This window comes from Melanostigma gelatinosum (genome assembly GCF_949748355.1).
Source record: "Melanostigma gelatinosum genome assembly, chromosome: 20".
Lineage (NCBI taxonomy): Eukaryota > Metazoa > Chordata > Actinopteri > Perciformes > Zoarcidae > Melanostigma > Melanostigma gelatinosum.
In genome coordinates this window covers 18,662,497-18,676,809 of record NC_136653.1, presented here as the reverse complement: position 1 = coordinate 18,676,809, position 14,313 = coordinate 18,662,497, and the positions used below count along the sequence as shown (strand labels likewise).

The following is a 14,313-nucleotide window of genomic DNA, read 5'->3' as shown; positions in this document are numbered from 1 at the left end:
TATGGTGCATTTACAATACCTGCCTTTAATTATTTTCCAGGTGGTGATTCAAGGTGGCACAACTGCCTCGGTAAGATGTTTGTTGAAGTGCAAATTCTTCTTTTTCCAACAGATAAGTGGCCAACCAGTAACTAAACATCTCCAGTAAGCGCACAGTTGTGTTATGAGCACGTGAGAATGAAAGGCCTTCTTCCCACACTCACCATTTTGTTCACAATCATACAATCAAGTATGATTCAAGATGTTGAGCACATAGTTAAGGAAAGCCACATCACTGTGGTTTATTCACAGTTCTTCTCAAAAGGAGAAATGTTCCCTCCATTCACGTGTGCATACAAAGATTTGGGACATTTTAGTTTTTTTACGAACACCAAGTGCAATCCAAAGTCATGACTTCAGTTATTAGATCAAAACCACTGAGATGTGCATTGTGCAGAAGGTCCAGCGGCTCAAGAAGGGATGATATTCAACATACTCTTCATGGCTGCCCATAAATACCCCTCATATGTGATTTTTGATCAACTAAATCTATGCATTACTCTGCTGCTAAAACAGCCTCCACTTCTCCTCTTCTTGGGAGGATTTCCACAAGATTGTGGAACTTGGCGGCAGGGATTTGCTCCCATTCAGCCACAAGAGCATTAGTGAGCCCACTGATGTTGGGCGATAAGGCCTGGCTCGCAGTCAGCGTACCGCTTCATCCCAAAGGTTTTGGGATGAGGTCAGGGCTCTGTGTTCTTTGTGGTCCTGACTCTGTGCTCGGGGGGCCTTTACTTAAGATACAAAAACTGTTGCCACAAAGTCGGGAGCACACTAAAGCACCAAAGACCAAACCTGGAACCGCCCCAGGCCGACAGTTCACACCAGTGGGTGTCCTGGGCGAGGTAGATCTTAAGTTCCAATGATTAACTACAACTAGAAGTGTCAATCTTTCAACAACGATTTTCTATATCACTGCACATGGCTACTTTTTCATCAATTATACAAGCAGTCAAATGTAGCTGAAGTAGCATTTCATCTCCGACACCTGTCTGGATCTCTAAGGATGATGTAGAAAGACACATCATTGAATTTGGTTTACATTAGCAAACCTCTGCTTTGCCACTACGGCCCCGACCTCCTCGGGAAACAGGAACTGCAACATGTCACAAATTCATAAACAAGGGAACAGTGATGACTGTCTTTGTAACTGAATTATAGAGCACACACACCGGCAGTTGTATTGACGGATTTGGCTCTGGCAGCACAGATGGCCGATCGATTCAACTTTCATGTAAATGTGCCAACAAAAAAAACACTCCGACATGAAACTAAGACGCCTTCAAATCACTAAGGACATTGTAGTCCAGGGAGAAAAAAGCAAAGTGCGCGGTGAAAAGAAGGACTCAGTAAGGGAGCCAGACGGGGACGCGTTCATGAAGAAAGCAATGTTGCGCAAAATGCACACTGAATGTGTCCGTTGCAGCGGAAAAGCGTGGCCAGATAACTGGGTCATCACAGCTGGTGACACTGCAAACACTGCGTGAGCGCTACGGACCGGACACAAGGGCAGATACACTGACATACACGCGTCACTGTTGATCGTGAAACCTCACGGGCATGTCTGTGCATAATAATAGGCGTGTGAACAGAGAGATGCGTGGTGCGTAGTGGAGTGATCCCCCCCCTCCCTCGGCCTGCGGCGTGTACCTGGTGTCAACAGGATGACGGAGGTGACGATCAGCGAACAGATGACCAGAATGACAAGGAGGGCGATCGCTATTCCCTTCCAGTTCCTCTGCGGAGGGTTACTGCCCACCAGCTCCTGCAGAGAGACACAGAGAGGAGGGGAGAAGACACGGTCAGAAACAGTACAAAGGAAAGACTGCTGTGAGCCAATCAGGGCACGACTTACAAAAGACGAGGACAGAATGAAAGAACAATTGAAAAGATCAATGTGGGTGACGTGGGAAAGGAGCAAAAGAGAGAAATGAGACCAAAGAAGAAAAAAAGAATCAGAGGTGTGAATGGCAGACTGTTGAAAAAGGAGCGATGTGGGTGTCAGTCAAGGACGAACGTGAGTCAGTCGCAGTATCTCGGTTCTCAAGGAGACATGCTAGCACCAGCAGCAGCACCAGGAGAGGGGGGGGGGTCTTAATGAGCCCAGCATCAGCAGCCATCAACCCCAAACGAATGTGACAGATACAAATGGAGCCCAGGACACGCTGGTGAATCGCACGCTTGACAAAAGCTCGGCAACAGCAGAGAGAAGAGTCAGGAAACACGACGGAGAGCTGCAAGTAAGCCGGAGGGGATTCTTCTGCCCAGAAACAAATTTCATTTCAACATTGTCATGAGTGAACACTTGATTCTGAAGAATGAAAATGTCACATAACAAAGTAGAACCACAAATGGGGGGGGGGTCCCGAGCCCACATTACGAGTGGAGGATTAATAAGTTCTGAATGAGTTTACAGAGGATAGAAAGCAGCAAGCACAGCGTGTGCTTCGACCTGTGGCTGGAGCGTTAATAAATACACGCTGAGGCTTTAACGCAGCTGAATGGCTGAGCTACGAAGAAAACCTTTTAGTGACCTCGTTCCCACCTTAATTGAAGGGAGCTCAAGACATCATTAGCCGGCAGATAAGAGCGGGGCTATTTACCAGACTGCCCATTACACATATTCATTACATTAGTTATAGCCTCTGCCGGGGCCTGTGTGTGTGTTGTGTATTGCTGTGTTGACTTTCAGTATTGTTAAAAAACTTGTTCACAATAAAGAACCAAATATCTCTATCACAGTTACTCTTTTTTTTGTTAACAAATGGAGGAATAGGTGTTCAGGATTGATTTCTGCAAAATGAACAGATCAATAAACAAACTACAAACAAGCTCAGTCAAGGGTTTTGTGCCAATGGGACTGGTCTATTGGATTAAATACTGTGTTTACGTCTGATTACACACATAAAGTAGCTGAGGGAGCTAACGACAAACATGTCAGCTGTTCGGTATTTCACACTTGGTACACGCCAACGAGTTGTTACTCGCAACATGTGCACAGCCAATGTTTGCAGGGGTGGCGGGAGCATCACGAGATACAGCACGACCAACGTAATCCAGCACCTCCAGATCCATCGAGCCGAAAGCATTGACGAGTTCAACCAATCAGAAAGAGGGGACTTGTCATGCAGACTGTTACCGCAACATAAAAGCCATTCAGTAGCTTCAGCTCATTCAAAATGCAGCCACCATCCAAGCTCCACCTTCACCCATATAAGGTAGGGCAGCCTGAATGCAGCCCGGGAGGCGAAGCCCAGCTCCAAAAAGCCTGCTCAGCCCTTGTTGCACCACTCACAGCTGCTCATCAGGGTTATTGTTTGGGATTCTACACAGACTCTAGAACACAGTTCAGCGATGACATGTTTGTGCAAAAACAAAAACAAAATCTTTGATTGTTTTTCTGTGAATTATTTTCATTGTTCTACAAAGCATCATGGTCTTTTGACAACGAACACTCCACAAACTCCACATGTAAGAGCATCCCATGCATCTTTTTAGTGCCATTTTATATCCACCACTGCAGAAGTACCTCCACTTCACAACTATTCGACTATCATAAGTTGTTTTTCATATTTGGAGTCCAGTGCTCCACGTTCTTTGGACTTGTGTTTGGACATTCTTGACTTTAATTATCAAAAAATGTATTTTCCATTTCTGGGTGTGCACACGGCCCTGCAGCCTCATGTCCTTTCATGGCGATTGCCAGGGAGTGCATCTACGCTGAATAGGATCAACTGGCACGAGCTTTCAATTTACCAACACTTCTGTGGTTCAAGAACACGTCACAAATCTGATGTCGACTTTTCTACGGACCTTTCTTAAGAACAAATGAAAGAAAACATCGATGAATGAGGTCCATTGGCTCTCAAACGTCTGCACTGCCTCCCTGCTCATTACAGAATGGACTCTCAGATCCTGAGCTATAAAACTCTGATGATATATCTGGCATGTTGACAGTTTATCAACCGGGATTAATTCCTGCCATCTAATTCTAAATATGGCAATGGAGCATTCACTACCCAAAGCACCTGCTGAATTGCGGAACCTGCGGAACTGCAGCACCGTCTTCCTTGAGGAACAAATAAAAGACATTTCTGCCAACACTTCCTGTGTTGCATGTCTGCTTTAACCTTTAAAAAAAGTTGAATAGCTTTGAATTGCTTTTGTATGAGATTGTAAGCCGGAAATAAAATTGTACAAAATATAATGGCAAAAATATTCAAAAAACGGAAACTAAAGTCAATTTTGAAGAGAAAATAAAGTCGTCATTTTAACGAAGAACGAGCCATGAGAAAGGCTGTATAGCGTGAGTAACTGCTCCATTTGAGCTACCTTTATGAGATGCTAAACTGGAAATGAAGGCTCGGCCCATCTTCCATTGTCGCTTTAATAGCTCAAACTAAAAGACTTTGTGCAAGCGTATAAGCTACATGCGCTCTCACCGAGGAGGAGATGACAATGCCTCTGGGCTTCAGTGTTAGTAATGGTACAGGTCATTAATTCTGATTCTCAATGAACAGTACTAGAGCTAAAGCATGCAGAGTATCTGCTGTATAAATAAGGGCCCGTGTGCATGTCTTCCTTTTTTCATTTTCTGCACGTTCATGCACATTTCCATCGGTTTAATTATACAATACAGAAAGTCAATTGTGTTACATAAAGTACCACATTGTCATGAGGCATGCGTCATAATGCACAACACCGGTGGAGTCGTAGAAAGAGACAGTACAGGGGACTTCTAGAAAGCCTGAACACACCATGGAGGCACGGAGAGGGAACGTCAACGGACTGCAGCAAAGAACAGCGTATTTGTTCTGCTACAGTTAAAGCAACAGATTGCAATGAGTCAGACAGCTTTTTAATTCATGCACTCATCCAGAGCGACGAGCAGCCAGGGGTTCGGCGGCTCGCTCACTGACGCTTTGACAGACACACGATGGCACATGCTGTTAGCAGAAACCAGTTGGCATCGAAGTGGATCAAATCTGTAACCGCGCGTTGGGTGCAGACTCTCCGACATCGGATGCAAATCATAAAATAATTAGAGCGATGTCTCTCAGCATGACAGCTCTGATGTTGTCTGATACAACGCTGAGCAACACAAGTTGACAAGAGCAACTGCTGACATTTTTAAACTTAAATATGCGTGTCATTTTGGAAATAAAACAATAAAACAAATGTCATTTTAATATAATGATATACTAAAACTGCTTCACAAACAGTTGACTGGTTGAGATTAATGATTATATAAACATACTCCATGCTTGTAGTTTTAATTACATTGACTTCCCGTCTTCATATACTTAAATTCTCCAGAAGAAAACACAGCGCAGATGTAATTTCAGCCCATTTTCACAGAGATGTGATTGCATTCGTCAAATCGAGGGATTTGGAATCTTTGCTTCTTTGATCATCCTCAAGCGAACTTCGTTTTTGCAAAAAATATGAGCAGATTAATCTCAAATCAAAATCCTCTACGGTTGTTGAAGTGGTTTTAGGGACAGATGGATTTCCTCCTGCGTCCTTTCTCAGTCAGACTTTTAATCTTTGAGTAAAAGATTTCTAAATCAAGCGCCTCTTCCTGCTCCGCGCTTCACAGGTCGATGAACATCGACGGCAATGTGATTGAGTCCAAACCCAATCGAACAATGTCGTTGTCATACAACATGGAGCGGGAGTAGGGCTGTCCACAAACAAGCTGCCTTGTTTATTACTCACGGCAGGAGAACTCATTTCCAACTGGTCAGTGTGTGTGTGTGTGTGTGTGTGTTGTTCTTGGGCATCTTCCGCCTGGTTCGTTTGATTTGTGAGTGAATCTCTTGCAGTCCATTAGCGAGATGGTGGGAGGGCGCCACCGCCAGCTGACCTCTCTCTGCAGAGTTTGCACTAAATCACATCTCTGTAAAATAGCACATAACACCCTCCGCCAGAGGATGAGTCCGTGAGCGTGGCACGGAGCTGCCGTAACATCGTGGGAAGAAACCTGAAGGAATGTTTATCCTGATAGAAGTTGCATATGTGATGAGTCCACCTGGAACCAATTACCACTGCCAATCCCATAACTCATAATGTATCTACTTTTCCCGACATGTCTCTTAAAAATGATGTTCCCATACATACAGTGACAATGCATTTTGAAATATGTTTCAGTGGAAACATATTTCCTTTGCTTTTCATGTAACACGTTTCAAATGCAGAGCAGGTCAAGGTGGTGACAGGTCCACCGTTGTACACCGTTTGTGTCCCGTGTGAATCAAATACATATGTTGTCCAAACATAACCAGTAGCTGCCTAAAAGTAACCTTTCGGTACCTAAATCGAACCACGTTCTTGTTGCAATTCTGTTTCAATTTCATATTTTGTGCCAAACCATTAAGTCTTCTTACCAAAACATATATTCTGTTGCCCGAACCCAATGGATTCATTTTGTTTTCTTCTGTTTAAAATTTACAACCATGTGTATAAAACTGCTTCAAACTGCGACCGTAATCCAGGAGGAAATATGTTTCCCTCGAGGTAATTGACGGTGCAGTTTGGCTGCAAGGGAACGTACTGATTTAGACGACAGGGTTGACTTTACACTTGATTTCTGAGGAGCTATGGGCAAATTGCCCATTTTCATGCAAGTAGCCGATCCATAGAGGCAATTCATCTCATCGTTTCCCTCGTCACTATGGAAACTGGAGATGAGAGTTGTTTTTATCGTTGAGCATCCCCTATAGCTGTAGATGAGCACGACATGGCTAAACAAGCGATGCGGCACACACACACACACACAAGGGGAAAGTGTTTACGGCCCGGCCCTGATGCATGAATCTTTATTTTTCTATTTTTGTCAGCACTGCACACATAAGTGTTCTTCAGGAAACGAGAACAATCATTTCATCACTTTTCCTGTGGCAGTATGTGTCTACACATCTGTCAGGGGGAAGCTAAATGTATCCGCAAACGTTACTGTGGCTCAGCCGAATCAAAGATTTCCCTTCATCTCAAATATAAATAACAGCTGGGGGGGGGGGGGGGGGGGGTCTAGACCATTGTGCTTAGACCACCATGCAGGTAGAAAATTATGAATTGTGTGGACAGCCTTCCTTGCTACCTTTAATGACACATTCATATTCAAAGGTAGCAACAGGAAATGCTCAGGCATATCATTAGCGGAGTATCTGAAGTGACTACCTGTGTGATGTGCCGTCTCCCTGAGGCACGAGCAAGTCCCAGACCTCTGACTTAAACTGGGTCTCCATGGATCGTCAGTGAAATAAGCTCTGTAGCTGAAGTCAATGGCATCGCTTTCAGGCTTTTCAGCCTCACTCGACTTTAGAAAGAGAATCGTACGTGTTAAACTACACTTCATGTGTATAAAAGGACAGTTCAGGCCATTGTTTGTACCCTCGCAGTCAAATCAGCTCATTCATCTTTTATTCTGTTTGGCTGGGTAACCTTCTACAAGTCACGTATACACTAATTCCTATTGACACAGAATGTACAGACAATTTAATGCTCTGTAGGTAATTAGTGGCTAATTCTTCTGTCAACTTCAGTTGTACAAAGAGTGTGCCCCATCAGTCGAGTAGGTGCTCGAGACACAAAGAAGCAAATGAGAAAAGATAACTTGGCAACAGTTAAAGGACTTGTTGAAAGTGACTGTGCTTCATTCAATCAGCGTGGCTCAGCACACGGCTTTTATCAGGGTGTTGAACAGAATGGTTAAAAGCACAGCATACTTATACTCGATATGCAAGACAGGGTGCCTGTGTCTCAGTCAATTATCCAATGAGAACAAGATCGTAAATGACCAGCCTCTAAAGGATGCAGCACGGAAACCTCCCTTCTCTCTGCGCCCGTGGTTCCTCGATCTCTTCGGTCAAATAAGGGCAAAAAAGTGTACAATAAAAGTACTACCACTCAAAGAATAACAGAAAAACAAAAGAATGTTGACAACAAGTCCACATAGCTGAACAACAAAATAAGCAGTCTGTATTGTAGTCTAATAGCTTTTCAAAACTAATATGACCATTGCAAAAAAGATGGATTTGGGCACTTTTCTATCTTCTACTTCTAACAAAGAAACAGCCCAAACTTTTAGGCCTCGGTTATACTTTCTGCAAGTAAAAGCTGGTTTGATGACGTTATGTATTCTCATGTAGCCCCTTGTTAGCAAACGCCTTTTTTAAAGACACGTAAAAGCTTCAAAATTGACCAGAGTGGTAATTACTGACATATTTTATACCACAGAACAGAACGTTAAAATCGTCTTAATTTTTACATTAAAATAATGTGAAAACAACTTTAAAGTGCAGACTCATTTCCTGGTCTAAGGACTCATTCGTGCTCCTCTCTTGTAGCACTCTGTAGCCGCTCAAGTTACTCTATGAGACGCGTGTTTGCTGCTCAGGCTTACTCGACAGCGTGTACCAGCCTGTGAAGCATTCTGCATGGAAACTTTCCAGCTGCAAACTAACAAGAAAGTCATCTGAGCCGCCGTGGAGGAGGAGAGTTGGGGAGGATACAGAAAACCAGAGAGAAAGCCGGGCAGGAGGATTTCACTGCATGTCCCTCGGCCCACACCCAGAGCGATTGGTATTCAGTGCGGCCCGGCGGCAGTGCTGCATCTCTCAGGATTCACTGAAAAGTATCTTTCCTTCTGTTCTTATCCATCAGCCTCCAGCAAAAATAAATTGCCGTCACGGAAACAATATGCACCGGCAGACGCGCTCGCTTCCTGGAAATGAAATGCCCCACAACCCACTGCTTCCAGGCGCAGGGGTCTAATAAAAAGAGGCTGCTGCTTGCGTCGATGTTTACCCGGGCTAATGTATTCTGGCCTGCTGTTTTTTATCGCTTTCTGCGACAAAAATGTGAACACTCATGTAGAAAGAATAGACTTCCAGCCTCTTATCGCTGGCATAATGTTTGGCTGAAGTGCCCTCACAATGAAAAATGTATTTTTCTTTTCTAAAATAAGATGAATATTGTTCAAAAAACACTTGGTTTCACCTCTATCCTGCAAGAGAATAACATCAACCGCTTGGGGGCAGCTACTTCACTTGTAAGAGCAGTCACGGTTTCTCTGGAGATGTGAGGAGCAGGACATTGATGGGTCATTTCATGTGTTATGAACACTGCAGCATCCCAGTGACTACAGCACTATAGTATCCCAGTGACTACAGCACTACAGCATCCCAGTGACTACAGCACTACAACATCCCAGTGACTACAGCACTACAGCATCCCAGTGACTACAGCACTACATCATCCCAGTGACCACAGCACTACAGCATCCCAGTGACCACAGCACTACAGCATCCCAGTGACCACAGCACTACAGCATCCCAGTGACCACAGCACTACAGCATCCCAGTGACTACAGCACTACAGCATCCCAGTGACCACAGCACTACAGCATCCCAGTGACTACAGCACTACAGCATCCCAGTGACCACAGCACTACAGTATCCCAGTGACTACAGCACTACAGCATCCCAGTGACTACAGCACTACAGCATCCCAGTGACCACAGCACTACAGCATCCCAGTGACCACAGCACTACAGCATCCCAGTGACCACAGCACTACAGCATCCCAGTGACCACAGTATCCCAGTGACTACAGCACTACAGTATCCCAGTGACTACAGCACTACAGCATCCCAGTGACTACAGCACTACAGCATCCCAGTGACTACAGCACTACAGCATCCCAGTGACCACAGCACTACAGTATCCCAGTGACTACAGCACTACAGCATCCCAGTGACTACAGCACTACAGCATCCCAGTGACCACAGCACTACAGCATCCCAGTGACCACAGCACTACAGCGTCCCAGTGACTATAGTATCCCAGTGACTACAGCACTACAGCGTCCCAGTGACTACAGCACTACTGCATCCCAGTGACCACAGCACTACAGTATCCCAGTGACTACAGCACTACTGCATCCCAGTGACCACAGCACTACAGTATCCCAGTGACTACAGCACTACAGCATCCCAGTGACTACAGCACTACAGCATCCCAGTGACCACAGCACTACAGCATCCCAGTGACCACAGCACTACAGCGTCCCAGTGACTATAGTATCCCAGTGACTACAGCAATACAGCGTCCCAGTGACTACAGCACTACTGCATCCCAGTGACCACAGCACTACAGTATCCCAGTGACTACAGCACTACAGCGTCCCAGTGACCACAGCACTACAGCGTCCCAGTGACTACAGCACTACAGCGTCCCAGTGACTACAGCACTACAACATCCCAGTGACCACAGCACTACAGCATCCCAGTGACCACAGCACTACAGCATCCCAGTGACCACAGCACTACAGCATCCCAGTGACTACAGCACTACAGCATCCCAGTGACTACAGCACTACAGCATCCCAGTGACTACAGCACTACAACATCCCAGTGACTACAGCACTACAACATCCCAGTGACTACAGCACTACAGCATCCCAGTGACTACAGCACTACAGCATCCCAGTGACTACAGCACTACAGCATCCCAGTGACCACAGTATCCCAGTGACTACAGCACTACAGCATCCCAGTGACTACAGCACTACAGCATCCCAGTGACTACAGCACTACAGCATCCCAGTGACCACAGCACTACAGTATCCCAGTGACTACAGCACTACAGCATCCCAGTGACTACAGCACTACAGCATCCCAGTGACCACAGCACTACAGCATCCCAGTGACCATAGTATCCCAGTGACTACAGCACTACAGCGTCCCAGTGACTACAGCACTACTGCATCCCAGTGACCACAGCACTACAGTATCCCAGTGACTACAGCACTACAGTATCCCAGTGACTACAGCACTACAGCATCCCAGTGACTACAGCACTACAGCATCCCAGTGACCACAGCACTACAGCATCCCAGTGACTACAGCACTACAGCATCCCAGTGACTACAGCACTACAGCATCCCAGTGACCACAGCACTACAGCATCCCAGTGACCACAGCACTACAGCGTCCCAGTGACCACAGCACTACAGCGTCCCAGTGACCACAGCACTACAGCGTCCCAGTGACCACAGCACTACAGCGTCCCAGTGACTACAGCACTACAGCGTCCCAGTGACTACAGCACTACAACATCCCAGTGACCACAGCACTACAGCATCCCAGTGACTACAGCACTACAGCATCCCAGTGACTACAGCACTACAGCATCCCAGTGACTACAGCACTACAGCATCCCAGTGACTACAGCACTACAACATCCCAGTGACTACAGCACTACAGCATCCCAGTGACTACAGCACTACAGCATCCCAGTGACTACAGCACTACAGCATCCCAGTGACTACAGCACTACAGCATCCCAGTGACCACAGCACTACAGCATCCCAGTGACTACAGCACTACAACATCCCAGTGACTACAGCACTACAGCATCCCAGTGACTACAGCACTACAGCATCCCAGTGACTACAGCACTACAGCATCCCAGTGACTACAGCACTACAGCATCCCAGTGACTACAGCACTACAGCATCCCAGTGACTACAGCACTACAGCATCCCAGTGACTACAGCACTACAGCATCCCAGTGACCACAGCATCCCAGTGACTACAGCACTACAGCATCCCAGTGACTACAGCACTACAGCATCCCAGTGACTACAGCACTACAGCATCCCAGTGACTACAGCACTACAGCATCCCAGTGACTACAGCACTACAGCATCCCAGTGACCACAGCACTACAGCGTCCCAGTGACCACAGCACTACAGCATCCCAGTGACCGCCCAGTGGACGTTCAAATACACTCACCAAGTTCTCCACAGTGGCCCAGTGGACCCTCGAGGAAATTCATTCAGAATAACACAACACCTGTGATAAAGTCTCCGGGTACACGCGAGCCATTTCCATCCATCAACTTTGCTTGTGTGGCCTTTTTGTTTGGCTTTGTTTCAACCCTAAAAAGTAATTCACCACTCACCATCAATCTGGCCACCTGTTGTTGCTGCTGCAACACCAATTGTTCGTGCCGTTCAGCTGAAATTGGGAGTGTGCGCTTTGCATGTAAGAGTGGCGACTTACTAGTTCAACAGAGCTTTAATTAAGCGCTATATCTATCCAATGATTGTATTATTTTGTGCTCAGCGTTCACTTCACCGTATAGCTACATGTTACATGAGCACGTGTCCGTCATGTGTGACTGAAATCAACTCGATCTGAAGAAAATGTTCTACTGCTGGACTCTTAGCAGTTATTACAGCCTTCTGCACTCAACAGAGGATGAATGCACGTATAGTACAAAGTGCTTTTTGTATGTGCAGTATAAGCGAGCTGTGCTTTGAGCTCACTTGTTTCCTTTGTATCCGAGTCGTTCGTACGTTCCTTCAACAAAATCACAAATGGCTAATTGCTGTTTGTCGCTTAAAACTGTACAGGCGTTGCGCTTGCGTCACACATTGCCTAGCGACCACATCTATTGGCACAATGGTCCAGCGAGCAATTAGCAGCGTACAAATAACAGCAAATTCAAGGTCAGGGCAGTTCTTGCATCACGGAGACATTAATGCGTTCACGAGCAATATCAACTCTCCAAAGCCACCGTTGAGACGAGACGTGACAAACTCCAACATGGCTGAAAGCACGAGGTTATAGAGCGAGCGTGTCCATCAGGTCACTTCAGGCCTGTTGTGGTTTCTACATAACCACTGTGATAAAATGCTTCATGGATCATTACAGCCGACTAACGGGACATGTGCGTGATTACTGTCCGGCTCATCAACTTCAGCAGCAACAACGATAAAAGCTCAACAGTGTCCCCTGTTACTGTGAACAATCCACCAACGTCTGACAGAGCTATCTCAGAACCTGAGTGGAAAACCAAAACTAACTGCCTGGCCAGATGTCAGGCAAAGGACAACTTCCTCTTCATTCGGCATTGTCGGTGGACCGACCCATTCAAACCTCTCATGGCACGAGTAGTTCTCCAGCAGCGTTCAGTTAAGTTGGTTACCTCGCTGAGAGGGTTGGAGGTGAGCAGCCTGTTGCCTCCAGCTCTTCATCTGACAGCTCACTGTGGCTACTCCGTCATTTTTCATTTCTGTAAAAAACATTAAACCTTAAAGCTAATCTGCTGTTAAAAAAAAAGAGTTTTTCCAGACCCATTTTTGATGAATGACTGCGGTAAGCGCTGACCATGGTAATACATTGCATTTCCTGTGACTGCTTAACAATTAAAGCCAGCCCGTGTTTTATCAGGTTCTAATGTGCAGCAACAGGAAATGATCCGTTTGCGTTATGCAGCAGCTTGTTTGCTTCAACCAGAGAAACAAGGAAAGAAGAGGACGGCTATAACAAAAGCAGGATGTGTTGGTGCCTCACTGCCTGTGGAGGTTTTACAGATGCCAGACCAGTCTCTGGATACATGCCGTTTGAAGGTAGACAGCTCATCACGTTTTCGCGGCATGAACTTGACCAGCTGAGAAGGAGAAGAGCAGGACTACAGACACACTTCCTGCCGCCAAGAGGCAAAAAAAGAAAAGTTGTGTCGTGTAACTTCTAATCTCGAAAACATTTTATTTTTCCTGCTGCTGTTTTCCTGATAAGCCTCCTTTGATCTTACTGGAACGTCACACACATAAGTATGAAACCTGTAGATGTGGAAGGTGGTTGTGGAGTTTGTGGTGTGCGTCTTCGTGTACAACACAGGCTGTGGTTTGTTTTGATTCAAAGCCATTAGAGAGGGTCGCAATCACGATACATGTCACGCAGGGAGAAGCAAAAAAGTCCAGAGAGACATCTAAAACCACTCCGGCGGCAAAATCCTCTGTCCATCTGCTGTACATGCTCAGTATCCTCCAAACACATCACACATCAAATCATGTCTCAAAACACTGCTCCGTATGCAGCATGCTTTGGATCTCACAGTTGCAAGTTGTAAATTTACACGATTTGGTGTTTATTTACAAGCTATGACTAAGAAACACAAAAAAGAAGAAGTTTGCAATTCATAATTCCTGTAACAGATCAGCTTTTTATGTAATGTTCCGATTCGTAATGATGTTTCAAATTCTGCTTTGTCAAGCTGCGTGTTTTAAATACATGCTGGTGGGACTCTATGTGAAAGAAGTCACGGTTGGAATTTGGTAATCTGTGCTTTTCTTTTTGTGCCAGAGATGAAAAGAATGTTACAGAAAAGAAAAGAAGAATTCACCTTCAGAAATCTGTGAAGGTATAAGAGGCAACTAGAGTGCAAAGACGTTTCACAAGGTTTGTAAATCCAGATTTACAT

General features: G+C 45.6%; 1 protein-coding gene across 1 annotated transcript in view; it reads right to left on the bottom strand.

Annotated features, from left to right (window-relative positions):
• The window catches only part of LOC306794381 (A-type potassium channel modulatory protein DPP6-like), a gene marked incomplete at its 5' end in the record, with an annotated part of 108,345 nt that overhangs the window by 42,751 nt on the left and 51,281 nt on the right, over positions 1–14,313 (bottom strand). The window contains one exon of the mRNA XM_079292416.1: positions 1,690–1,804. Coding sequence (XP_079148542.1) covers positions 1,690–1,804 — 115 coding nt within the window. The remainder of the gene's footprint in view (positions 1–1,689; positions 1,805–14,313) is intronic.